At 49.4% G+C, this 18596-nt stretch overlaps 2 protein-coding genes across 2 annotated transcripts in view; both read right to left on the bottom strand.

Annotated features, from left to right (window-relative positions):
* The window catches only part of JRK (Jrk helix-turn-helix protein), a 387231-nt gene that overhangs the window by 241009 nt on the left and 127626 nt on the right, over nucleotides 1–18596 (bottom strand). The gene's annotated exons all lie outside the window — the stretch shown is intronic.
* On the bottom strand, nucleotides 10211–17721 carry LOC126961618 (cytochrome P450 11B1, mitochondrial). The gene is made up of 10 exons (XM_050802161.1): nucleotides 17462–17721; nucleotides 16919–17074; nucleotides 14898–15097; nucleotides 14557–14760; nucleotides 14084–14270; nucleotides 14008–14014; nucleotides 13580–13959; nucleotides 13102–13180; nucleotides 12826–13023; nucleotides 10211–12356 (listed from the first exon to the last, which is right to left on the bottom strand). The coding sequence occupies exons 1-10, from the start codon at nucleotides 17698–17700 to the stop codon at nucleotides 12243–12245; spliced, it is 1764 nt and encodes a 587-aa protein (XP_050658118.1). The 5' UTR covers nucleotides 17701–17721; the 3' UTR covers nucleotides 10211–12242.

Below are 18596 nucleotides of genomic sequence, written 5' to 3'. Positions count from 1 at the left end.
CATAAACAGAACTAAGAATGAAAGCCATGTAATCATCTCAATAGATGCAGAAAAAGCATTCCATAAAATCTCTCCTTCTAGATTGTTTGGAACAGTTTCAGTTACTTTGGTCCTAGCTGTTCTTTGTACATCTGGTAATATTTCACTGTGAATATGCCTGATCCTGTGCTTTTCTGTTGTTGTTGGAAGATTTTTTTAAATTATGGGTTCAATGTTATTACTCCTTCTTGGTCTGTTCAGTAGTTCTATTTCTTTCTGGTTTAATCTTGGGAGATTGTGTGTTTCTAGGAATTTATCCATTTCCTCTACATTTTCTAGTTTGTGTGCATAGGGGTACTCAAAGTACTCTCTGATGATCTTTTGGTTTTTGTTGTGGTATCAGTGGTGATGTCAGCTTTATCATTTCTGATTGTGCTTATTTGAATCTTCTTTTTTTCTTGGTTAGTCTAGCTAGTGGTCATTAATTTAGTTTATCATTTCAAAAAACTAACTTTTAATTTCACTGATCCTGTGTGTCATTCTGTTTGGTCTCAGTCTTACTTAATTCTGCTCTGATTCTTGTTATTTCTTCTCTTCTGCTAGATTTTAGTTTGGGCAAGCAGCCAGGGGAGCTGCAGAAAAGAGCTAGGTAGATCCTGCACCCAGTGTGCCTGGGCAGCTCCTTAGAAGTGTTCTCGGACTCAGACTCTTGTTGTTCTAGTTCCTTGAGGTGTGATGTTACGATGTTGATTTGAGATCTTTCTTTTCAATGTAGGTGTTTAATTCTATAAAGTTTCATCATAGCTCTGTTTTTGCTGTACCACAGAGGTTTTGATATGTTTTATCTCTACTTTCATTTGTTTCAAAGAATTGTTTTATTTCTGTCTTAATTTTGTTGTTTACCCAGGAATCATTCTTGAACAAATTGTTTAGTTTCTATGTACTTACGTAGTTTTGAGAGTTCCTCTGGATATTGATTTCTAATTTTATTCTACTGTGTTCTGAGGATGCTTGATATGATTTTTTTAATGTTGAGACTTGCTTCATGGCCAAGCATATGGTTGATTTTGGAGAGTATTCCATGCATAGATGAGAATGTACATTCTGTGATTATTGGGTAGAATGTTCTGCTGATATCTATTAGGTTCATTTAGTCTATAGTCCAATTCAAGTCCAGTGTTTCTTGATTTTCTGTCTCAATAATCTGTCCAGTGGTGTCAATGAGGTGTTGAAGTCCCCACTATTATTGTATTGCTAGAAACCTGTTTTTTTAGGTCTACTAGTATTTCTTGTATGAATCTGGGTGCTCTGGTGTTGGGTACATATATATTTAGGAGAGTTAAATGCTTTATCTTACATAATGCCCTCTTTGACTTTTTTAAAACTGTTTTTGGTTTAAAGTTTGTTTTATCTGATATAAGAATGGCTATTCCTGGTTGCTTTTGCTTTTCATTTGCATGACATATCTTTTTCCACCTTTTAACTTTGAGTATGAAGGTGTCTTTAGCCAGTAGGCGGGTCTCTTGTAGGCAGCAAATGATTGGGTCTTATTTTTTTTCATCCAATTTGCCACTTTTTATCTTTTAAGTAGAGCACTTAGTCCATTTACATTCAAAGTTAATATCGGTATGTGAGGTTTTATTCCTATCATAGTGTTGTTAGCTAGTTGTGTTGGAGTTTAAACTGTGTAACTGCTCTATGGAATCTGTGAGTGTTGCACTTATATGTCCTTCTATGATGACAAGTATTGTCCTTTTGTCTCCATGTTTAGAACTCCTTTGAGTATTCATTGTAGTCTAGTGGTAACAAATTCCCTTAGCATTTGCTTGTCTGGAAAAGACCTTATTTCTCCTTCATTTATGAAGCTTAACTAGCCAGAGTTATACAATTCTTGCCTGGCATTTTTTTTTTTCATTAAGGAAGCTAAAAATAGGCCCCCGATCTCTTCTGGCCTGTAGGATTTCTGCTGAGAATTCTGCTGTTAGTCTGATGGATTTTTCTTTACAGGTGATTTGACCCATTTTTCTAGCTGCCCTTAAGAGTTTTTTTCTGGTATTGGCATTGGATAGTCTGATGACTATATGCCTTGGTGATGTTTGTCTTGTATAATATCTCACAGGTGTTCTCTTAATTTTTTGTGTCTGGATGTCTACCTCTTTAGCAAGTTTAGGGAAATTTTCCTGAATTATTCCCTCAAATATGTTTTCCAGGTTGCTTAGTTTCTCTTGTCTTTCAGGAATGCCTATAAGTTGTAGGCTTGGTCACTTTACATAATCTCATATTTCTCAAGGGTATTGTTCATTTTTTATAATTCTTTTTTATTTTTGTCTGACTGGATTCATTCAAATGACCTGTCTTCAAGCTTGGATATTCTTACTTCTGCTTGGTGTACTCTATTGTTAAAGCTTCCAAATGTACTTTGAAATTCCTTAAATGACCTTTCCTTTTCCGCAAGTTCTGTTGGGTTTTTGTTTCTAAGATATTTACCTTTTTCTTCATTTCCTGGAAGGCTTTGGCTTTCATGGTTCCTTCCTGTTGGTTCTTAACCTTCTCTTGGATCTCATTGAGCATCCTTACAGCCTATACTTTGAATTCTTTACCTGTCATTTATGAGTTCTCATTTTGGTTGGGGTCCATTGATAAAGAGCTAGTGTGATCCTTTGGTCACAACATTCTGATTTTTCATGGTGCCAGAGTTCTTATGCTGGTTCCTTCTCATTTGGAGAAGCTGACACTTCTTATTTTTGAATTTATTTTCATTCTGATTTTTTTTCTGTATTATTCCTCCCAACTCTTGGGGGCGTGACTGTGGAGTACATTGGGCAGGGTCTTTTGGCTTCCCTTCTATAGCCGTCTGCACCTTGGTCAGCAGGTTTTATAGTGAGCTGTGCAGTTTGACCTGCAGGCCAGTAGGTGGTAGTTATGGGTAAGAATCGGCTGCAGCACAAGTGGATGGGTATGAACCAGACCTTTGTCTACTGTGAGGCACTCTCTGTTGTTTCAGGTGATGGGCTGGACAGTGGAGTGCCTGGCGCCCTGAGCTATCTGTTCAGTGGATGGGGGACACAGCTAGGCAGAGGTGGATGCCCTGGCTTGCCCATAAATACCCCAATGGCAAGCACAGGCACCTGGGGGATTGCACCAGCTCTATGTCCTAGATAGGCAGGAATGCAGTCTGTTTCCCTATCATACCCCTGTGCCAGGGCTCATGACTTTCAGTTCAGATGCACACTGTTGTCTATCTCCAGGCCACGGCGTAACAGCCACAGAAATGCCTGTCCCACGGCTCTCCGCGTGAGTGGTTTTGGGATAAAACCTCCACTCAGCCCGATACAGACAGCTCTGTGGCTCACCTGTTCCCCAGGGTGGTCACTGCTGCTCTTCCACATAGAGATGGGCAGGCAGGTGGGGAGTGCCTCTGCCTTTCAGCCTGTGTGGGTGGGTTTCAGTGGCAGTGATGTCAGCTGGTTGGGTCAGCCCACCTCAGGCCCTGGGGGAGTGGTCCGGTACCAGCAGTGCCACAATAAGCTAGGTAATTATCTAATTCCTAGATCCCGAGATGGCCAGTGAATGGCGTATATGAGTGCTGACAGGACTGGACCAGGATCTGGCCGGCCCAGAGTTCAGGTGCTGGACGCAATGGGGGGGGTAGACTGGTCCCTGACCACCAGCCAAACTGTCAGGTGCGAGCAGGCAGGATGCTCAGGCAGTGAGAGCCTGAGGGCAGATAATAGGCCTGTGGGGGCTGTCAGAAGGGCTCCAAGCTGCAGCTGAAAAGGTCAGGCGAGAACTGATGCTTGTGCTGTGCCTCTTTCACTAGGGAAGGCAGACCCCCCAAGCTGGGACACTGGAGACTGGCAACTGCAGAGTGCCTGACCCATCGCACTTCCCTCCCACAGAAGCAGCGCTGGATTTTGCTGTTTGGGGCATGTGCAGGTGCCTGGCCTCCCTGCTCCCTCCCTGGACTATGGGAGGCAGGGGTGGAGGCAGCTGTGGCAGTGACTACTGCATGATCCACAGGGCTTATCAGTGGTTTCTGGGGTTTGGGATCTCAGGAAAATGCTGAGCTATGGGGTGGCTGTGCTGGGACCCTGTTGCCAATGCAGGCACACCCCATTTGGTGGGGAGCGGCAGCCATGCAATGCGTAGTCTGCCTGCTCCTCCATAGCACAGTTGCAGCATCTGTCTTTGGGGAATGCAAAAGTGCCCAGCCTCCCTCTCTGGCATGGCAGCAGCAGCTGGTATTAAGCTGTTCAGGGATCAAAAGCCTGTGGGAATCCACACAGGTTTGAGGGGTGCCTCTGTGCTGTCTCCAGGCAGCTCCCTGGAGGTCTGGGGGACTTGAGTGGGCTTTCCCATGTCTAGTATTTTAAAGGTCCATGGCAGAGGTGTGGACACCTGTGTCTCTCACTTGCCCACTACTTGCCCCACATTAAGGAGCCTCTCCCAACTGTGCCCTTACTAGCTCGGAGGGTGCCATCTTCACTCTCCTAGCCTGTCTGTGATTCCTGTCATTTCTCTGTTGAATTTCAGTGTGCTTTCTTAGATGATCTACTTGAAGTGTAAGTGTTTACTCATGATTTTGATTCCTCTCTGGGAGAGAAGTGCCCAGTAGCTGATCGCAGTCAGTCATCTTTAAGCACTTTATATTTTGAGGACATTAGCACTTTATCTGTTATGTATTTTGCAAATATTTTCTACTAGTTCATCAGTTGTCTTTTGATTTGTTTACATTTTTGCCATGCAAAAGACTTTTTTGTGTTGTCAGATTTATCAAGCTTTTATTTATTGAAAAGCCTTTTCCTATATCCAAGTGTATTAATTTGTTTTCACACTGCTATAAAGAACTGCCTGAGACTGGGTAATTTATAAAGAGGTTTAATTGACTCACAGTTCTGCGTGGCTGGGGAGGTCTCAGGAAACTTACAATCGTGGTGAAAGGTGAAGGGGAAGCAAGGACCTTCTTCGCAAACCAGCAGGAGAGGGAGAGAAACAAGGTGGCAGCGCCAGACACTATCAACACCTGCATCTTGTGAGAACTCACTCACTGTCATGAGAACAGCATGGGAGAAACTGCTTTCATGATTTAATCACCTCCCACCAGGTCCCTCCCTTGACATATTTGGATTACAATTTGAAATGAGATTTGGGTGGGACACAGCCAAACCATATCACCAAATGTATTAGTGAACGTCCTCTAGAGAAACAGAAGCATTAGTTCCAATGGATCTCTCTCTCTCTCTCTCTCTCTCTCTTTCTAAATATATACTATTTGTGTGTGTGTGTGTGTTTGTACATGATTTGGGGGGCTGGTAAGTTCAAAATCTGTAGGCCAAGTCAGTAGGTTGGAACCTCTTGGGCAGGAGTTGATGCTGCAGTCTTGAGGTAGAATTTCTTCTTCTCCAGAAAACATTAATTTGGCTTTTAAGCCCTTTCAACTGATTGGATAAGATCCACCGCATTTTTTAGAATGATCCTAATCTTCTTTACTCATAGTCAATTTACTGTTGATATTAACCACATCTGCAAAATACCTTCACGACACAGAGTGATATGGTGTGGCTGTTTTCCCATCCAAATCTCATTTTCAGTTGTAATCCCCCATGTTGGAGGTGGGGCCTGGTGGGAGGTGACTGGATCATGGGGGCAGAGTTCCCATGAATGGTTTAACACCATCCCCCCTTGGTACTGGACAATGAGTGAGTTCTCATGAGATCTGGTTGCTTAAAAGTGTGTAGCACCTCTCCATGCTCTCTTACTCCTGCTCCAGCCATGTAAGACTTGCCTGCCTCCTTTTTACCTTTCGCCATGATTGTAAGTTTCCTGAGGCCTCTCCGGAAGCTGAGCAGAAGCTTCTATCCTTTCTGTACAGCCTGCAGCACCATGAGGCAATTAAACCTCTTTTTAAAATAAATTACACAGTCTCAGGTATTTCTTTATAGGAAGGTAACAACAAACTAATACTCATAAATCATGTTTGATTGAGTTACTGGATACTGTATCCTACTTAAGTTAACATATACGATTATCATAGCCATTAGGACAGAAAAGTTGTATTGCTGATTTTGCCAGCTGAAAGCAAATTACTTCTGGTGATCATTACTAATAGAAATTTAGAAAAAAAAGCATTTGTCAGTCAATACCTGCATAATAGTGTCTTAGTCTATTTTCTGTTGTTTATAACAGAATACCTGAAACTGGGTAATTTGTAAATAAAAAGAGATTTATTTTTCACAGTTATGGGGTCTGAGAAACTGCCAGCTCGAGGTGAATCTGGTGAGAGTCTTATTGCTGGTAGAGACTCTCTGAAGGGTCCCAGGGTGGCATAGGGCATCACACAGCGAGGGGCTAAGTGTGATTGTGTGTGCTAGCTCAGGTCTCTCTTCCTCTTCTTATAAAGTCACCAACTTCCCTTGCATGACAGCCCATTAATCCAGGAATGGATTAATATATTAATGGGGGCAAAACCCTTCATAGTCTAATCACCTCCCAAAGGCACCACAAATAAACACTGCCACTTCTGGGTTATGTTTCAACATGAATTCTGGAGGGGACATTGAAATCATAGCAACCAGGTACCAGGAGACATATTAATTTGCTGTAATAATGAAATGATATTGGGCACAGAAACTGCACTTGGAGTCACCATCTGGCTAACTTTACCGTACTTTATTGTCATTCTAGAAGATCCGTCTGTCTTCTGCACAGTCCAAATAATCTAGTTGAGTGGGAGTATGGTGGGAATCATCATCCCTCCACTCTTCAAGTCCTTGATATGACACCAACATTTGTAATTTTTTCTGCAAATGCAATATTGCTTTTTATTTATGATCTCCTGGGCAGAAGCAATTCTAGTAGCTTCCATTTGGCTCCTCCTACAGTAATAACCCTTGCTTCACAGGTCAAGAGAGCCTTGTGGGATTTTGTTCAGGACCTGAGTATGTCTATTCCAATAATGCATTCTGAACTGAGGGAAATAAGCACTGGATGGGTTTTGGGACCCACTGGATCCACAGTGAGATGGACCTGAGCTAAAATTCCATTAATCATCTGAGTTCTATAATCCCTTTTATTTGGGCTCTCCTGACATTAGTGTCAATTCAGAGCCTGTATTTAGAAATTCCTGAGAAGTCTGACGATTGCCTTTTCCCCAGTGCAAAGTCACTCTGGTAAAAGGCTGTGAGTCTCTTTGGGGCAGGATGTGAGCAAGATTAACAGTATAAATTGTTGGCAGTGTCGTGGGGTCTTTCCTCAAGAGGAACTGGCCTACCCTTTCATTCAAGCAGTTCTGGGTATGTAAACTGGCTCAGTGTGGGAATTGATTCAGGGACCATGATTCTGGCTCAATTTCTGTCCACTTGACTCAGAACTCCTGTGCTTATACAGATCAAATAAGGATTTAGTGGACTCCATATCTATTTATTTGGCATCTAGGAACACCGTGATCAACTAGACAATGCCATTTGCCTCTGCCAGGCAGACTCTTCTGAGTGCAGCTTTGACCATGCTGTTCATTACTGCAGCCATACCAGCTTATCTGGTTATTAAGGGTTGCCACATGGCCCTGCTGCACCCCTCCCACTGCAATTATTTCCACTGCCTTTACGGATTCGAGTTAAGCGACAGCAGTTCCCACTATAATGCCTGACCTACAGAGAAGAGTGCCCACAGAGCTCTTTAAGGATAAAAAAAAAAAAAAAACTCCCTTCCCAAATTTATTTCTGACAGTCATGGTGAAAGATGTGTCCTTGGGCCTCCAGAGATGGGTGACCTCCGTGGATTGGCGCAGATCTTGTATGATCAATCTGCTTTATCATTTCGATCTCCTTCAGGCTTTGGATATGTTCCTCTACGGTGAACTAAGATTGTCCTGGCATTCATTTCGTGTGGGCCATCTTTTGTTCATATTTCAGCCAACTAACCAAACTATTAGAGCCCGTTTCTAACTCTCAAGCTATGCAGAAGCTCTGCTTGGAGGGCCCATATCAATTTATTCAGCCTGAATCTAACTTTTCTTTTGTTCAACCATGATCCCACCCACTTAATATTCATTTCCATTTGTGTTCCCCTGATGCATCTGCATGTTTGGAAATGGCACATGGTTGTTTTAGAGTGTAGCGCAGCTCCTCCTGGGTCACACTTTTACCTCATCTTTTGGGGCCTGCTGGTACTTAAGTGAAGCTTTAGGTCTAGAAGGAAAGAGAGATAGTGGAGTAGGTTCTGAGACAAATCAACAGTGTCTTACAAGGCAGCTCCCTCAGGGACGCCATTACAAGTTCTTCAGGCAAAGCAGAGTTTCTGCAATCCTCAGGGACACGTTCCCCTGTGCTGCCTCAAGCTTGTGCTCTTCTCCACACAACACTCACACACTTTTACCTAGGAGAGTGAGAAGACTGGAGCTGGGGAATTCTTTTCCAGCCAGAGGTGGACGTCTCCAAGGATAACTCTTAAGGAAGAAGAGAGCCCAACAGTCCCTCTCTATCAGTAAAAGGGCTGAGATATGTGAGCAGGGCTCTTTTCCAAAAAAGACTGTGCTCTTTTCCAAAAAAGACCCTGCCTGCTATGTTGGATATCTGGGTTCTGGCTCCTCCAAACCCTATTGCCAATCCTTTTTTTTTTTAGAAGTTCCACTGCTGGATACATGTACAGGAAAATTTTCAGAATATGTGCAAGGAAAACTGCAAAATGCTATTGAAAGTGAAAGCACCCATACCAAAGAGTCCCCAGAGAGCTTCTTTATTTCTTTCCATCATGTGAGGACACAGTAAGAATGTCCTATCTGTGAATCACGAAATAGACCCTCCCCAGAGACCAAATCTGCCAGCACCTTGATCTTGGACGTCTCAGGCTCCAGATCTGTAAGCAACAAATCTCTGTTGTTTCCGAGCCACCCAGTCTGTGGTACTTTGTTGTAGCAACTTGAATAAACTAAGACAGAAGATTGGTACTGAAAAATGGGGGTGCTGCTGGGTAATTGGGTAGAGGCTAGAAGGGTTTTGAAGTGCATGCTGGAGAAAGCCTATGTCACTATGAGCAGGCCCTGAAGGATGCTTCTGGTAAGGGCTCAGAACAAGAGGAGGAGGGCTGTAGAGAAAGCCTCCATCTTAGAGAATATCTAAGTGGTCAGGGACAGAATGTTACTAGAAATATAGAATGTAAAAGCCATTCTTATGGAATCTCAAACAGAAATAAGGAACATGTTATTAGAAACTGGAGGAAAGGTAGTCCTTGTTATGAAGTGGCAAAGAACTTGGCTGAATTGACTTTACGTCTTAGTGTTTTATGTAGAGTAGAACTGGTGAGTAATTAAATAAGATATTTGGCTGAAGAAATTTCTAAGCCAAGTGTTTAAGGTGCAACTTGATGCTCTTGAATGTTTATAGTAAAATAGAAGAAGCAAAAAATAAATTGAAGATGGATTTTTTATAATCAAAAGGGAAGCAGAACTTAAAGATTTGGGAAATTGCCAGTCTGTCCATATTGCAAAATATGAGAAAGCATGCTCTGGAGAGAGCACCAAGGGTGTGGCCAAGGGACCATTTGATAAGATTATTATAGATCAGCCAAGTGTTGTTCACCAAGACAATGGAAGAATGACCGAGGAGGCATTTTAGAAATAACTGGGGCTGCCACTCTCAGTACACACCCAAAGCGCAAGAGTCTTGGGGGACAGAATATTTTTAAAGGATGGACTGCATTTTTCTGTAAAACCTTGGCACTCACTCCCTTGTACTACCTCAAGGCTCTGCTCCCCAGATGCTGGAGTTCTGCTCATTGACCACCCCAGGTGGGCTCCAGTGAGCTTATGTGTGTCATGTGCCACAGTGGCTGCCCCTCCAGAGGGCACAGGTAGTAAACCTTGGTGGTGTCAGCATAGGGTCATTTCTGCTGGAGTGAAGGTTGCATGAGCTGTGGGTGTGGAAGCCTTCACCTGGATATCAAGGGATGGAGTGGCCCAGAACTTCAGGCACAAGACTGAGGCAGAGGGCTGCTGTGAAAGCCATGCCTAATGGAGCCAGCGGAGCAGGACAACCCAGGATCCCAGGCAGGTGGAGCTACCCGTGCCTGATTCCAGTCTGGGAGACCTGCAGGAATGCAACTCCAATTCATGAGAGCTGCAAGCCAGGCTGCACCCAGCAAAGCTGTGGGGGCAGAGCATCCTGAAGCCCCAGGAGAAACAATCCCTGCACCACCATGTTCAGAAGATGAAAAATCCAGTCAAAGGAGATTATTCTTGAGGCTTAAGGTTTAATGCTGTTGGTCACATTCAATTTTGGAGTTGCTTGAAACTTGTTACTCCTTTCTTCTTTCCTGTTTCTCCTTTCTGGAATGGGAATGTTTATCCTATGCCTCTCCAACCACTGTATTTTGGAAGCACGTAACATGTTTGATTTCATAGGTTCACAGCAAGAACAGTTGGACTCAGGATAAGTTGTACCTTGAGTCTTATCCATATTTGACTCAGATAACATTTAAATTACACTTTGGACTACAACTTTAAAGTTGATGCTAAAATGAGTTAAGATTATTTGGGGTTATGGGGGAGAAATGCATGTATTTTGTATATGAGAAGGATGTAGATTTTAGAGAACCAGAAGCAGAATAGTTTAATCTGAATTTTTGGGTCTGCCTCCAGAATCCATAGGCTGAAATCTAGTCACCAAGGTGATGGTAATAGCAGGGCAGGGCCATTGAGAAGGGAAGGGAATGCAGGCAGTGGCCTCTTGAATGGAATTGGCATCCTTATAAAAGAGGTCTCCTGGAACTGTCTTGCCCTTTTCCACCATGTGAGGAAAGAGCAAGAAGGTTTCACCTGTGAAACAAGAGGTGGGTCCTCACCAGACACAGAACCTGCTGATACCTTGATCTTAGCTTTCTAAGCCTTCAGAACCAAGAGAAATAGAATTCTAATATTTGTCAGCAACCCAGTCTATGGCATTTTCTTAGAGCAGCCTGAATAGATTAACACCAAGAACTCTACCTAGGTGTGCTCCCAACTTGGGGCACTTCCTCTCCCTGTACTGGCTGAGTCCTGCAGGGCGTTCTGGAACTACTGACCACCACTGGAATGATGCCATAGGGGTTTCCCCTTTCATGGGGGAACAAACGCTCTGATCCTCATCAGCCACCAGGAGCTGGCTGCGGTTATCTTTACCCTGACGAAAATCCTTGGAGATAAAGACAGTCTGGCTGGGCGTGCACTCAACCTGGGTGCTTTCTCTCCCTGCACGGGAGAACTGTGGAGTGGCCAGTTCAGGAGGGGTCAACTCTCTCTGCTGGGTTAGGAGCACAGGAGGCCCAAGGCAGGTTCATGTTGGGAACTGCAGCATCCCTGTGCCCACCCCAGGTCGTGGCACATGGCATGGCTCCATATCAACCAGAAAAATGAGTGAATAAAAGGCATCTGAGTCCTTGTTGGCCCAATCCTGTCTCTCCTGTTTCCAGAAACATTTCTGGAACCACACCCAAGATTCCCACCCCACATGACCCTTCCATCTCCTCAGAGCATCCTCAGGACCTTCCTCAGGGGATAGCACGGGAAGCAGAGGACCCAACACTCGCTGCTGGAACGAGGTCTGGTCCATGAAAGACGAGGCCTGGGGCATGAGGTTGACACGATCAGCTGGGGAACACACGTCCCTCGAGACTCAGTTGTATCACTTGAAAGTGGGGATGTGTCAGGACAAGTGACCACAGGGGCCTTTTTACTCTACCCTGCAGGACCCTGTTCCAGGGTGACAACTTTCAGAGAGCTCAGGGCATGCTCCAGCTGCCTGGGAGGCAGGCTGCAGGAGGGAGCTTGACTGCACTCTGAGGTGCTGGGATCCCGCTTAATGACTCTGACACAGTCTGCACAGAGGCCGTGGCCAGGGGAGAGGAACAGGGACATGTGAGAGTAGGCAGGAGGGCAAGGGACAGAATCACGGTGCCCTTGCATGGCCACACGAGGAACCTGGAGCCAGCGTTGGGAGGGGTAGAGTCAAGCTGTCCAGAGGGCACTGCTTGCTGGAGAAGGGGCCAGGTGGGGCTGGGGACAAGGTCAGGCCCTGTCAGAAAGATCCTCCCCAGCTGGGCCCTGGCATTGCTGCTTAACCTGGCAAACTCTGGTCCTGGAGGCCCTCAGGAGTTCCATTTGTGCTGGGGCTGGTTAGACAGAGGGGTGGCTCAGGACGCTGTGTGTGTGGGAGAGAAGAGGGGTGGCCTGGGGTCAGGCAGAGAGGGAGGCTGGTGGCCATGCTGGGACCCTGGATGCAGAGATGTGATTAGTTGATGGCCCTGAAGGTGAGGAGGGGGAACGTGCTGGGCCTCAATATGAAGCTGTAGACCATCTTTATATCCTCTTGGGTTAGTGTCTCCACCTGGAGGTGTTTCAGCACCTAGGACAGAAGCCAGGTTGCCATCTGGCATGGTTCACAGCCCATAGACGTGGTGCAGCCTCCTCAGATCCGCAAAGTTGCAGGGATTATGTTGAAGGGGGAACAGCAGCCTGGGCCCCAACCTCTTTCATTCCTGACCAGCCTCATCTTACAGCCCAGACCCAGAATGTATCCAGCCCAAGTATTGCCCAAGCCCCACTATCCTGTAAGGCTCCACCCAACTTCCCCAGTTCCCACCTGACTCTGTTTAACAGCAGCCTCACCCAGATGGTACCCTCCTCACCATACCAACTTCTGCCCAGGACCTACAAAGCCTCAACCTCACCCAGGTTCTCCCACTAACCCCCCTACCCGGTCCAGGAAACATGCAGGCCACGCCCACTCCTCCGAGGCCACTCCCACATTGCTCAAACCCCGCCCATGCTGCCTGGACCCCGCCCAGGCCCCTCCCCAGTCCCGGCCTGCTCACATGGTGCAGCAGCAGCAGCATCTCCGCTTCTGCTAGGCGCCGCCCCAGGCACTGGCGCATGCCAAAGCCAAAGGGAACATGGTAGAAGTTCCTGCCGGAGCCCCTGATGTCTAGCCAGCGCTGGGGGTTATAGCGCTCAGGCCTCGGGAATAAGGCGGGGTTGCGACCCAGCGAGTAGAGGAACACGCGCACCAGTGTCTGCGAAGGTGCAGAGCGGGGATCAGGGAATGATTGGGGAGGGAGGTTCTCAGCTGGAGGGGTGTGGGGCTCACTCACCCCGGCTGGGATGTGGTAGTTCTGAAGCACCAAGTCTGAGCTCACCACTCGCTCCAAAAACAGACCCACAGGGTAGAGCCTGGAGGTGGGGGCATCCACAGAAAGGGTCCTCAGCTGGACGGGGCTTCCCGTGCCCTCTGCAGCCTTCCTACCCAAGACCCCGCTAGAAGTCCCTGGCCCACGGGAAGCCCAGGTCTTGAGGAAGTGCTTCCTTGCACCTGCTGAGTCCGGCCAAACCTCCCCTAACTTGAGCAGCCCCAAGCCCAGAAGGACATGCCCCACGTTAATTCCAGGGCATTGAAGAGAGATTCCAGAGGAAGAAGAGCTCCCTGTCCTTGAGGGAGAGAAAGAGCAGGTGCAGGGGGAATGGGCTGCTGGGTGACGCTGCTTATCAGCCCAGCTTCTGTCTGCCACCACCCAGTGGGGGCTGCTCTCCAGCAGGGGCCAGGGCCACAGGGAAGGCTCAGCTAGCACCCACCTCAAGGTCTCCTTGAGGGCCGCCCGCAGCAAGGGCAGCTCGGTGGTTGCCTTCTGAGGATGTTCACTGATGCTGGCGGCGGCGGCCAGGCTCTCCTGGCGCAGGGCCTGCTGCACGTTGGGGTTCCGAGCCAGCTCAAAGAGTGTCATCAGCAAGGGAAACACAGTCTGCGGGAGCCATGGCTGCAGGGTCAGACCTTGCACAGGAGGACTCAGCCCCCGGGACACCCCTCCCAGGACAACCTCCCTGTGAGGGGTGGAGACACGCATGCCCTGAGCACGACAGAGCTCTGGGGCCCAAGACTTCAAATCCCAGTTCCCATCCAAACCCCTTTCCCTGAGTCCTCCAGAGAAAGGAACCCCCATTCGAACCAAGGCAACCTGCAAATGTGTTTATCACATCACAATATCAAGGAAGAAATGTGGGGCCCGTAGCCTGGGGATGGGGCACGTGGGTGCCATGTGGCATTGGCAGGCAGTGTCTGGGAACCAGACTTGGCATCACCCTCTCTGGGTGGGGCTGGTTGCCGGCCTGACCGTGTCCACGCTCCCTGCAGTGAGTTCCATAGAGTTGGCCTTGATGGCATCTGGCGACAGTTCCGCATTCAACAGGAGTTCCGCCACGATGCTGGTGTACTGCTGAGGGCGGCTCAAGGCCAGTTCCTGATAGATTTTCTGGATACAGTTGTCACCTGTCCGGGGAGCGGGACACAGCCCTCAGACCTTGGTACTGGGAAGCGTCCTTCAGTGTCTTCCTCCTGCCCAGCCTGCCCCAACACACGAGTCTCCTTGCTCTCACACCAAATTCCCCGAATCGGCCCAGCCCAGCCCCAGACTCACACCTATCTCCCTGGCAGGACTGTGAGGAACCCCTGGCCCCTCCCTGTGACCTCCATTCCCTGCTGGGTGGTAGAGAGGAACAAAGTGGGCCCCCATGGCGTCCCTTCCCCATAGCACTGCCTGGGTCCCTGGCCTCACCGTACTGGAAGATGCAGTCCCAGGCCTCAAAGTGCTCCTTCCACACCTTGGGGCTGGTCCAGCGAGACAGGCTCCTGGGCATGAACATGAGCTGGACGGTGGATTTGAACATGACCTCCAGGGCATGGAGGAAGTTCAGGCTGGCAGAGCTGGGGCTGTGGCCAACCAGGCCCAGCCGCTCTCCAAAAAGAGCTAAGTTGCTGGCTGCGGGGAGGATGAACTGCTGAGCACAAGGAAGCCCCGGGCCTCCGGGCTGCCTCCCCTCACTCCCTTCAGTCCCTGCCCCCGTCCCCTGGCCACTCCAGGGTCTCTGAGGCTGGACCTTCCCACCTGACCCACACCTTCTATGGTGTAGTGGAAGATGCTGGGCTGGACGTCCAGGGTCAGGCTCCCCCGAGCGTTCTGCAGCACCTTCTTCCTCAGGGCCTGGGAGAAGTCCCTGGCCACCGCATCCACCATCGGGAGGAACCTCTGCACAGCCTTGGGCGACAGCACATCTGGGTTCAGCCGCAATCGATTGAAGCGCCATTCAGGCCCATTCCTACAGAGGCCAGGGCAGAGCTTGTGAGGCCGCCCCAGCAAGACACAGGCCCTGACCCATATCCCATCCTCCTTGTCCCCAAGGGAAATCGGCCTGCAGGGAGCTGACTGGGGGCCCTGGTGGAAGCTGCCTGTTTGTGTTCGAGCTGCAGCCTTTTCTTAGAGCAGACTCCAGGTGCTGGGCAAAGGCCACTCAGGTCTAAGCAGTGGTGAGACAGTAGCTTTTGCCTGCAGGTGCTGATGGGGTAACTGAGGTCATTCCTGGGACCTGGCACCCCGAGTTGGGCACCACCTCACCCGTGCAGGCCCTCCCTGTGGTGGGGGGGAGGGATTTTCTGCAAGAAAGGAACTGACCCCTGTTGTCAAGCTTGCCCTCCTCACCCACACTGTGTCCTGAGGGGAGAGACTCTGGCTGCCCTCTCCTCCCTGCCCTTCCCTGTCCTGGGCACAGTGCCTCTGGGGCAACAGCTCCTGTGAAGTGTCTGCATCTTCTGCAGGGCAGGAACCGAGCTCTGTGCCTCATGCCATCCTCACCCACAGCCCAGAATGCGTTGGGTCTCCATGGATGCCCCCAGGGAATGGTGGGGTAGAATTTCCCCTGTCAGCCAACTTTCTACAAAACTCCTTTATGTCCAGCTGGCTGCTGTCCCGAGTTGACAGTGATGACAGGCAGAAGACGCACAAGCACACGTGTGCCCGTGCAAGACCTCAACACACATGTGTGAAGAGACACATGTACACGTGTGCACAGACACTACACCCATGCCGGCACCTGCATATGCACACACAGAGACACCCGTGCACACACACCACACATCATACATGCACACACAGACACTTGTGTACACGCACATGCACACACAGCACATGTGCATATGCAGGTACAGAGGAACACACAGCATGTGCACAGATGCGAGACACGCACACACACAGGAGCACTCTCCTTCCTTCTGTTATGCGCACACAGCCTCCTGGACCTGCCTTCCTGGGTCCTGACTCCCACCCAGATGTTGTCTATAGGCCAGCCTCAGTGAAGGTTCCTACCCACGGGTGCCCTTTTACCTAAATCCCGCTATTCCCAAGAGCGTTATCCTCCTGCCGTGGAGTGGGGGCTGTTGCCACTGTGACATCCTCGTCCAGTCCTTCCCCCATCCTAATGGCAACGTCCCTGCAGGTGACCGACTCCAAGCACCAGCCTCTCCCTGTCCACCTGACCAGGCGCCACCCTCTCCACGGGCCAGGAAACATCCTCCCCAGTGTCACCAACCGCCCCACCTCGTGCCTTGCTTCTGAGAACAATGGAGCCACCAGCCACCTGCGTCCCCACCTGCCTCCTGCCTGGGACTGTCCCCATCAAGAAAGTTTGCTGGGACAGCAGGGACCACGAGCGCCCTGAGGCAGGCTGCAGCCCCAGTGAACACCAGGCTCAGCACTCACAGCCTGTGACCTGGGCCAGTGGGAGTCCCCTTCTCAGGGCCTCAGTTTTCTGACCCATGGGAAGGAGAGTCCTCAGCCCGCAAGAGAAAGAAGCCGCCGAGGTCGGTGCAGAGCGGGTTCTCGCTACACAGAAGGGCTCATTGCTCTGCGTTCTCTCCTCTGCAGAGGTGCCCGTGCCCATTTCTCCACCACTGTCCTGCTTCCCGCAGCTGCAGGGCAGACTTGACCCCACGGGATGGCCATCCTCCGGGCTGGGTGCTCACCCTCACAGCCCACCACAGAGGCCCAGGGCGGATGTGTTTTCAGGTCCTGCCTCTCTTGCCTCCTCTCTGTGCCCAGGCTGCCCACCCTGCTCCCAGCTCTCAGCTCCCGACTCGCCCCTCACAGCAAGAACACGCCACATTTGTGCCCACGATGTTGTCTGTAGGCCACCCAGGGCTCCAGGCTCATCCGGCGTGGGTTCAGGCTGTCCACCTGCTGCAGCTTCTCCACGTCCTCCGGCAGCATCACACACACCATGCCTGCTCCTCCCAAGTCATACCTGTGGGGCCAAGCACAAGGCACTGCTGGACGGGGTCATTTCCCACCGGCCGCACTCTGCATTCCCAATCCAAAGTGTCTCCTGTCCACCCTCCTGGCTCCTGGATTAGCGGCTTCACAGCTGAAGCCCTCCTGCTGGGTCCCTGAAACCTCCCAAACTTTAGTGCCTCTGAGTCCTGCCCTCTCTGCAGCGAGCTGGGGTTTGCTCTGCACCATCCCCTGCACTGGCAGAGCCACAGACCAGCACGTGCTGCACTCCCTCCCCATCCTCCAAAGGATGCAGAGTGCCGGGGCCTGCTGGGAACAGCAGTGCTGTGTGCCCGGCAGGGTCCTGGGCAGCAGGGGCAGGGCTCTGGGTGTTCCCAGCGAGGGCCAGGGAGGGCTTTACCTGAAAATGGGCCCCAGTTCCTGGAAGGTCTGGTGCACCTCCAGGTGCAGGTGCTCATAACCCTGCTCCCTCCAGATCTGCAGCAGCCTCAGCCACCTGTTGCCTGGACGCCGGGGCATGGCTTCAAAGGGCAGCACTGTCCTGGGGACCCGGGTGGCTCTGGTGCCCAGTGCCCGTGCCCTTTGTAGGGACAGCCAGGGCGCTGCCATGCACACCTCTGCCTTTGCCCTCAGTGCCATTCCAATGCTCCCTCCACCCTGTTCAGCCCCAGTCCTTTATCTTGCTGGTGCCCTGCATCGGAGAGGGATCACGTCATGGGAGAACTGGCCCTGGACCTGCCTGAGAAACCGAGGGCAGAGGTCAGGGCTGGAGGCGGGGACTGATTGAGGGTGCGTGAGGGTAGATGGAGCGGGGGGCGGAGCAGGGGGGAGAGGGGAGGAAGGACTCTCCCTCCTCCTCCAGGGCTGAGAGGAGCAAGATGGATGGGGCCTTTATCTTATCCAAGAGCCTTGGATTATTCATCTCCTTGCAAGGTTCATAGCAAAAAACAGGGGAATGAGTTGGCATTAATTGTATTAAACCACATGTATTTTTTTACTTTTTAAAATTTTTATTTCATTAACTTTTAGTTGACAATTAAAGTTACATGCATCTATCCTGTACAACATGATGTTTTGAAATATGTATATTGAAGGGGTGGCCTGCCCCTCCACACCTGTGGGCGTTTCTTGTTAGGTGGAACGAGAGACTTGAGAAAAGAAATGAGACACATTTCTCTGATGGCCAGTGATGACAAGCATTTTTTCATGTGTCTGTTGGCTGTATGCATGTCTTCTTTTGAGAAATGTCTGTTCATACCCTTGCCCACTTTTTGATGGGGTTGTTTGTTTTTTCTTGTAAATTGTTTGAGTTCTTTGTAGGTTCTGGATATTAGCCCTTTGTCAGATGAGTAGATTGCAAAAATTTTCTCCCATTCTGTAGGTTGCCTGTTGACTCTGATGGTAGTTTCTTTTGCTGTGCAGAAGTCCTTTAGTTTAATTAGATCCCATTTGTCAATTTTGGCTTTTGTTGCCATTGCTTTTGGTGTTTTAGACATGAAGTCCTTGCCCATGCCTATGTCCTGAATGGTACTACC

This window comes from Macaca thibetana, chromosome 8 (assembly GCF_024542745.1).
Source record: "Macaca thibetana thibetana isolate TM-01 chromosome 8, ASM2454274v1, whole genome shotgun sequence".
In the NCBI taxonomy this organism is placed as follows: domain Eukaryota; kingdom Metazoa; phylum Chordata; class Mammalia; order Primates; family Cercopithecidae; genus Macaca; species Macaca thibetana.
The sequence above is the reverse complement of the archived record's forward strand: the minus strand, read 5'-3'. Positions and strand labels throughout refer to the sequence as shown.

Bases quoted from the DNA above. Each gene is read 5' to 3' on its own strand.
- LOC126961618 (XM_050802161.1), bottom strand. From the start codon at position 17,700: ATGGCACTGAGGGCAAAGGCAGAGGTGTGCATGGCAGCGCCCTGGCTG. The intron at 14,761-14,897 runs GTGTGGGTCAGG...TCCTCCCCGCAG, and splicing joins CTTCCACTACACCATAGAAG to CCAGCAACTTAGCTCTTTTT. The intron at 14,271-14,556 runs GTGAGGCCAGGG...CTCCCCGGACAG, and splicing joins GGACTGCATCTTCCAGTACG to GTGACAACTGTATCCAGAAA.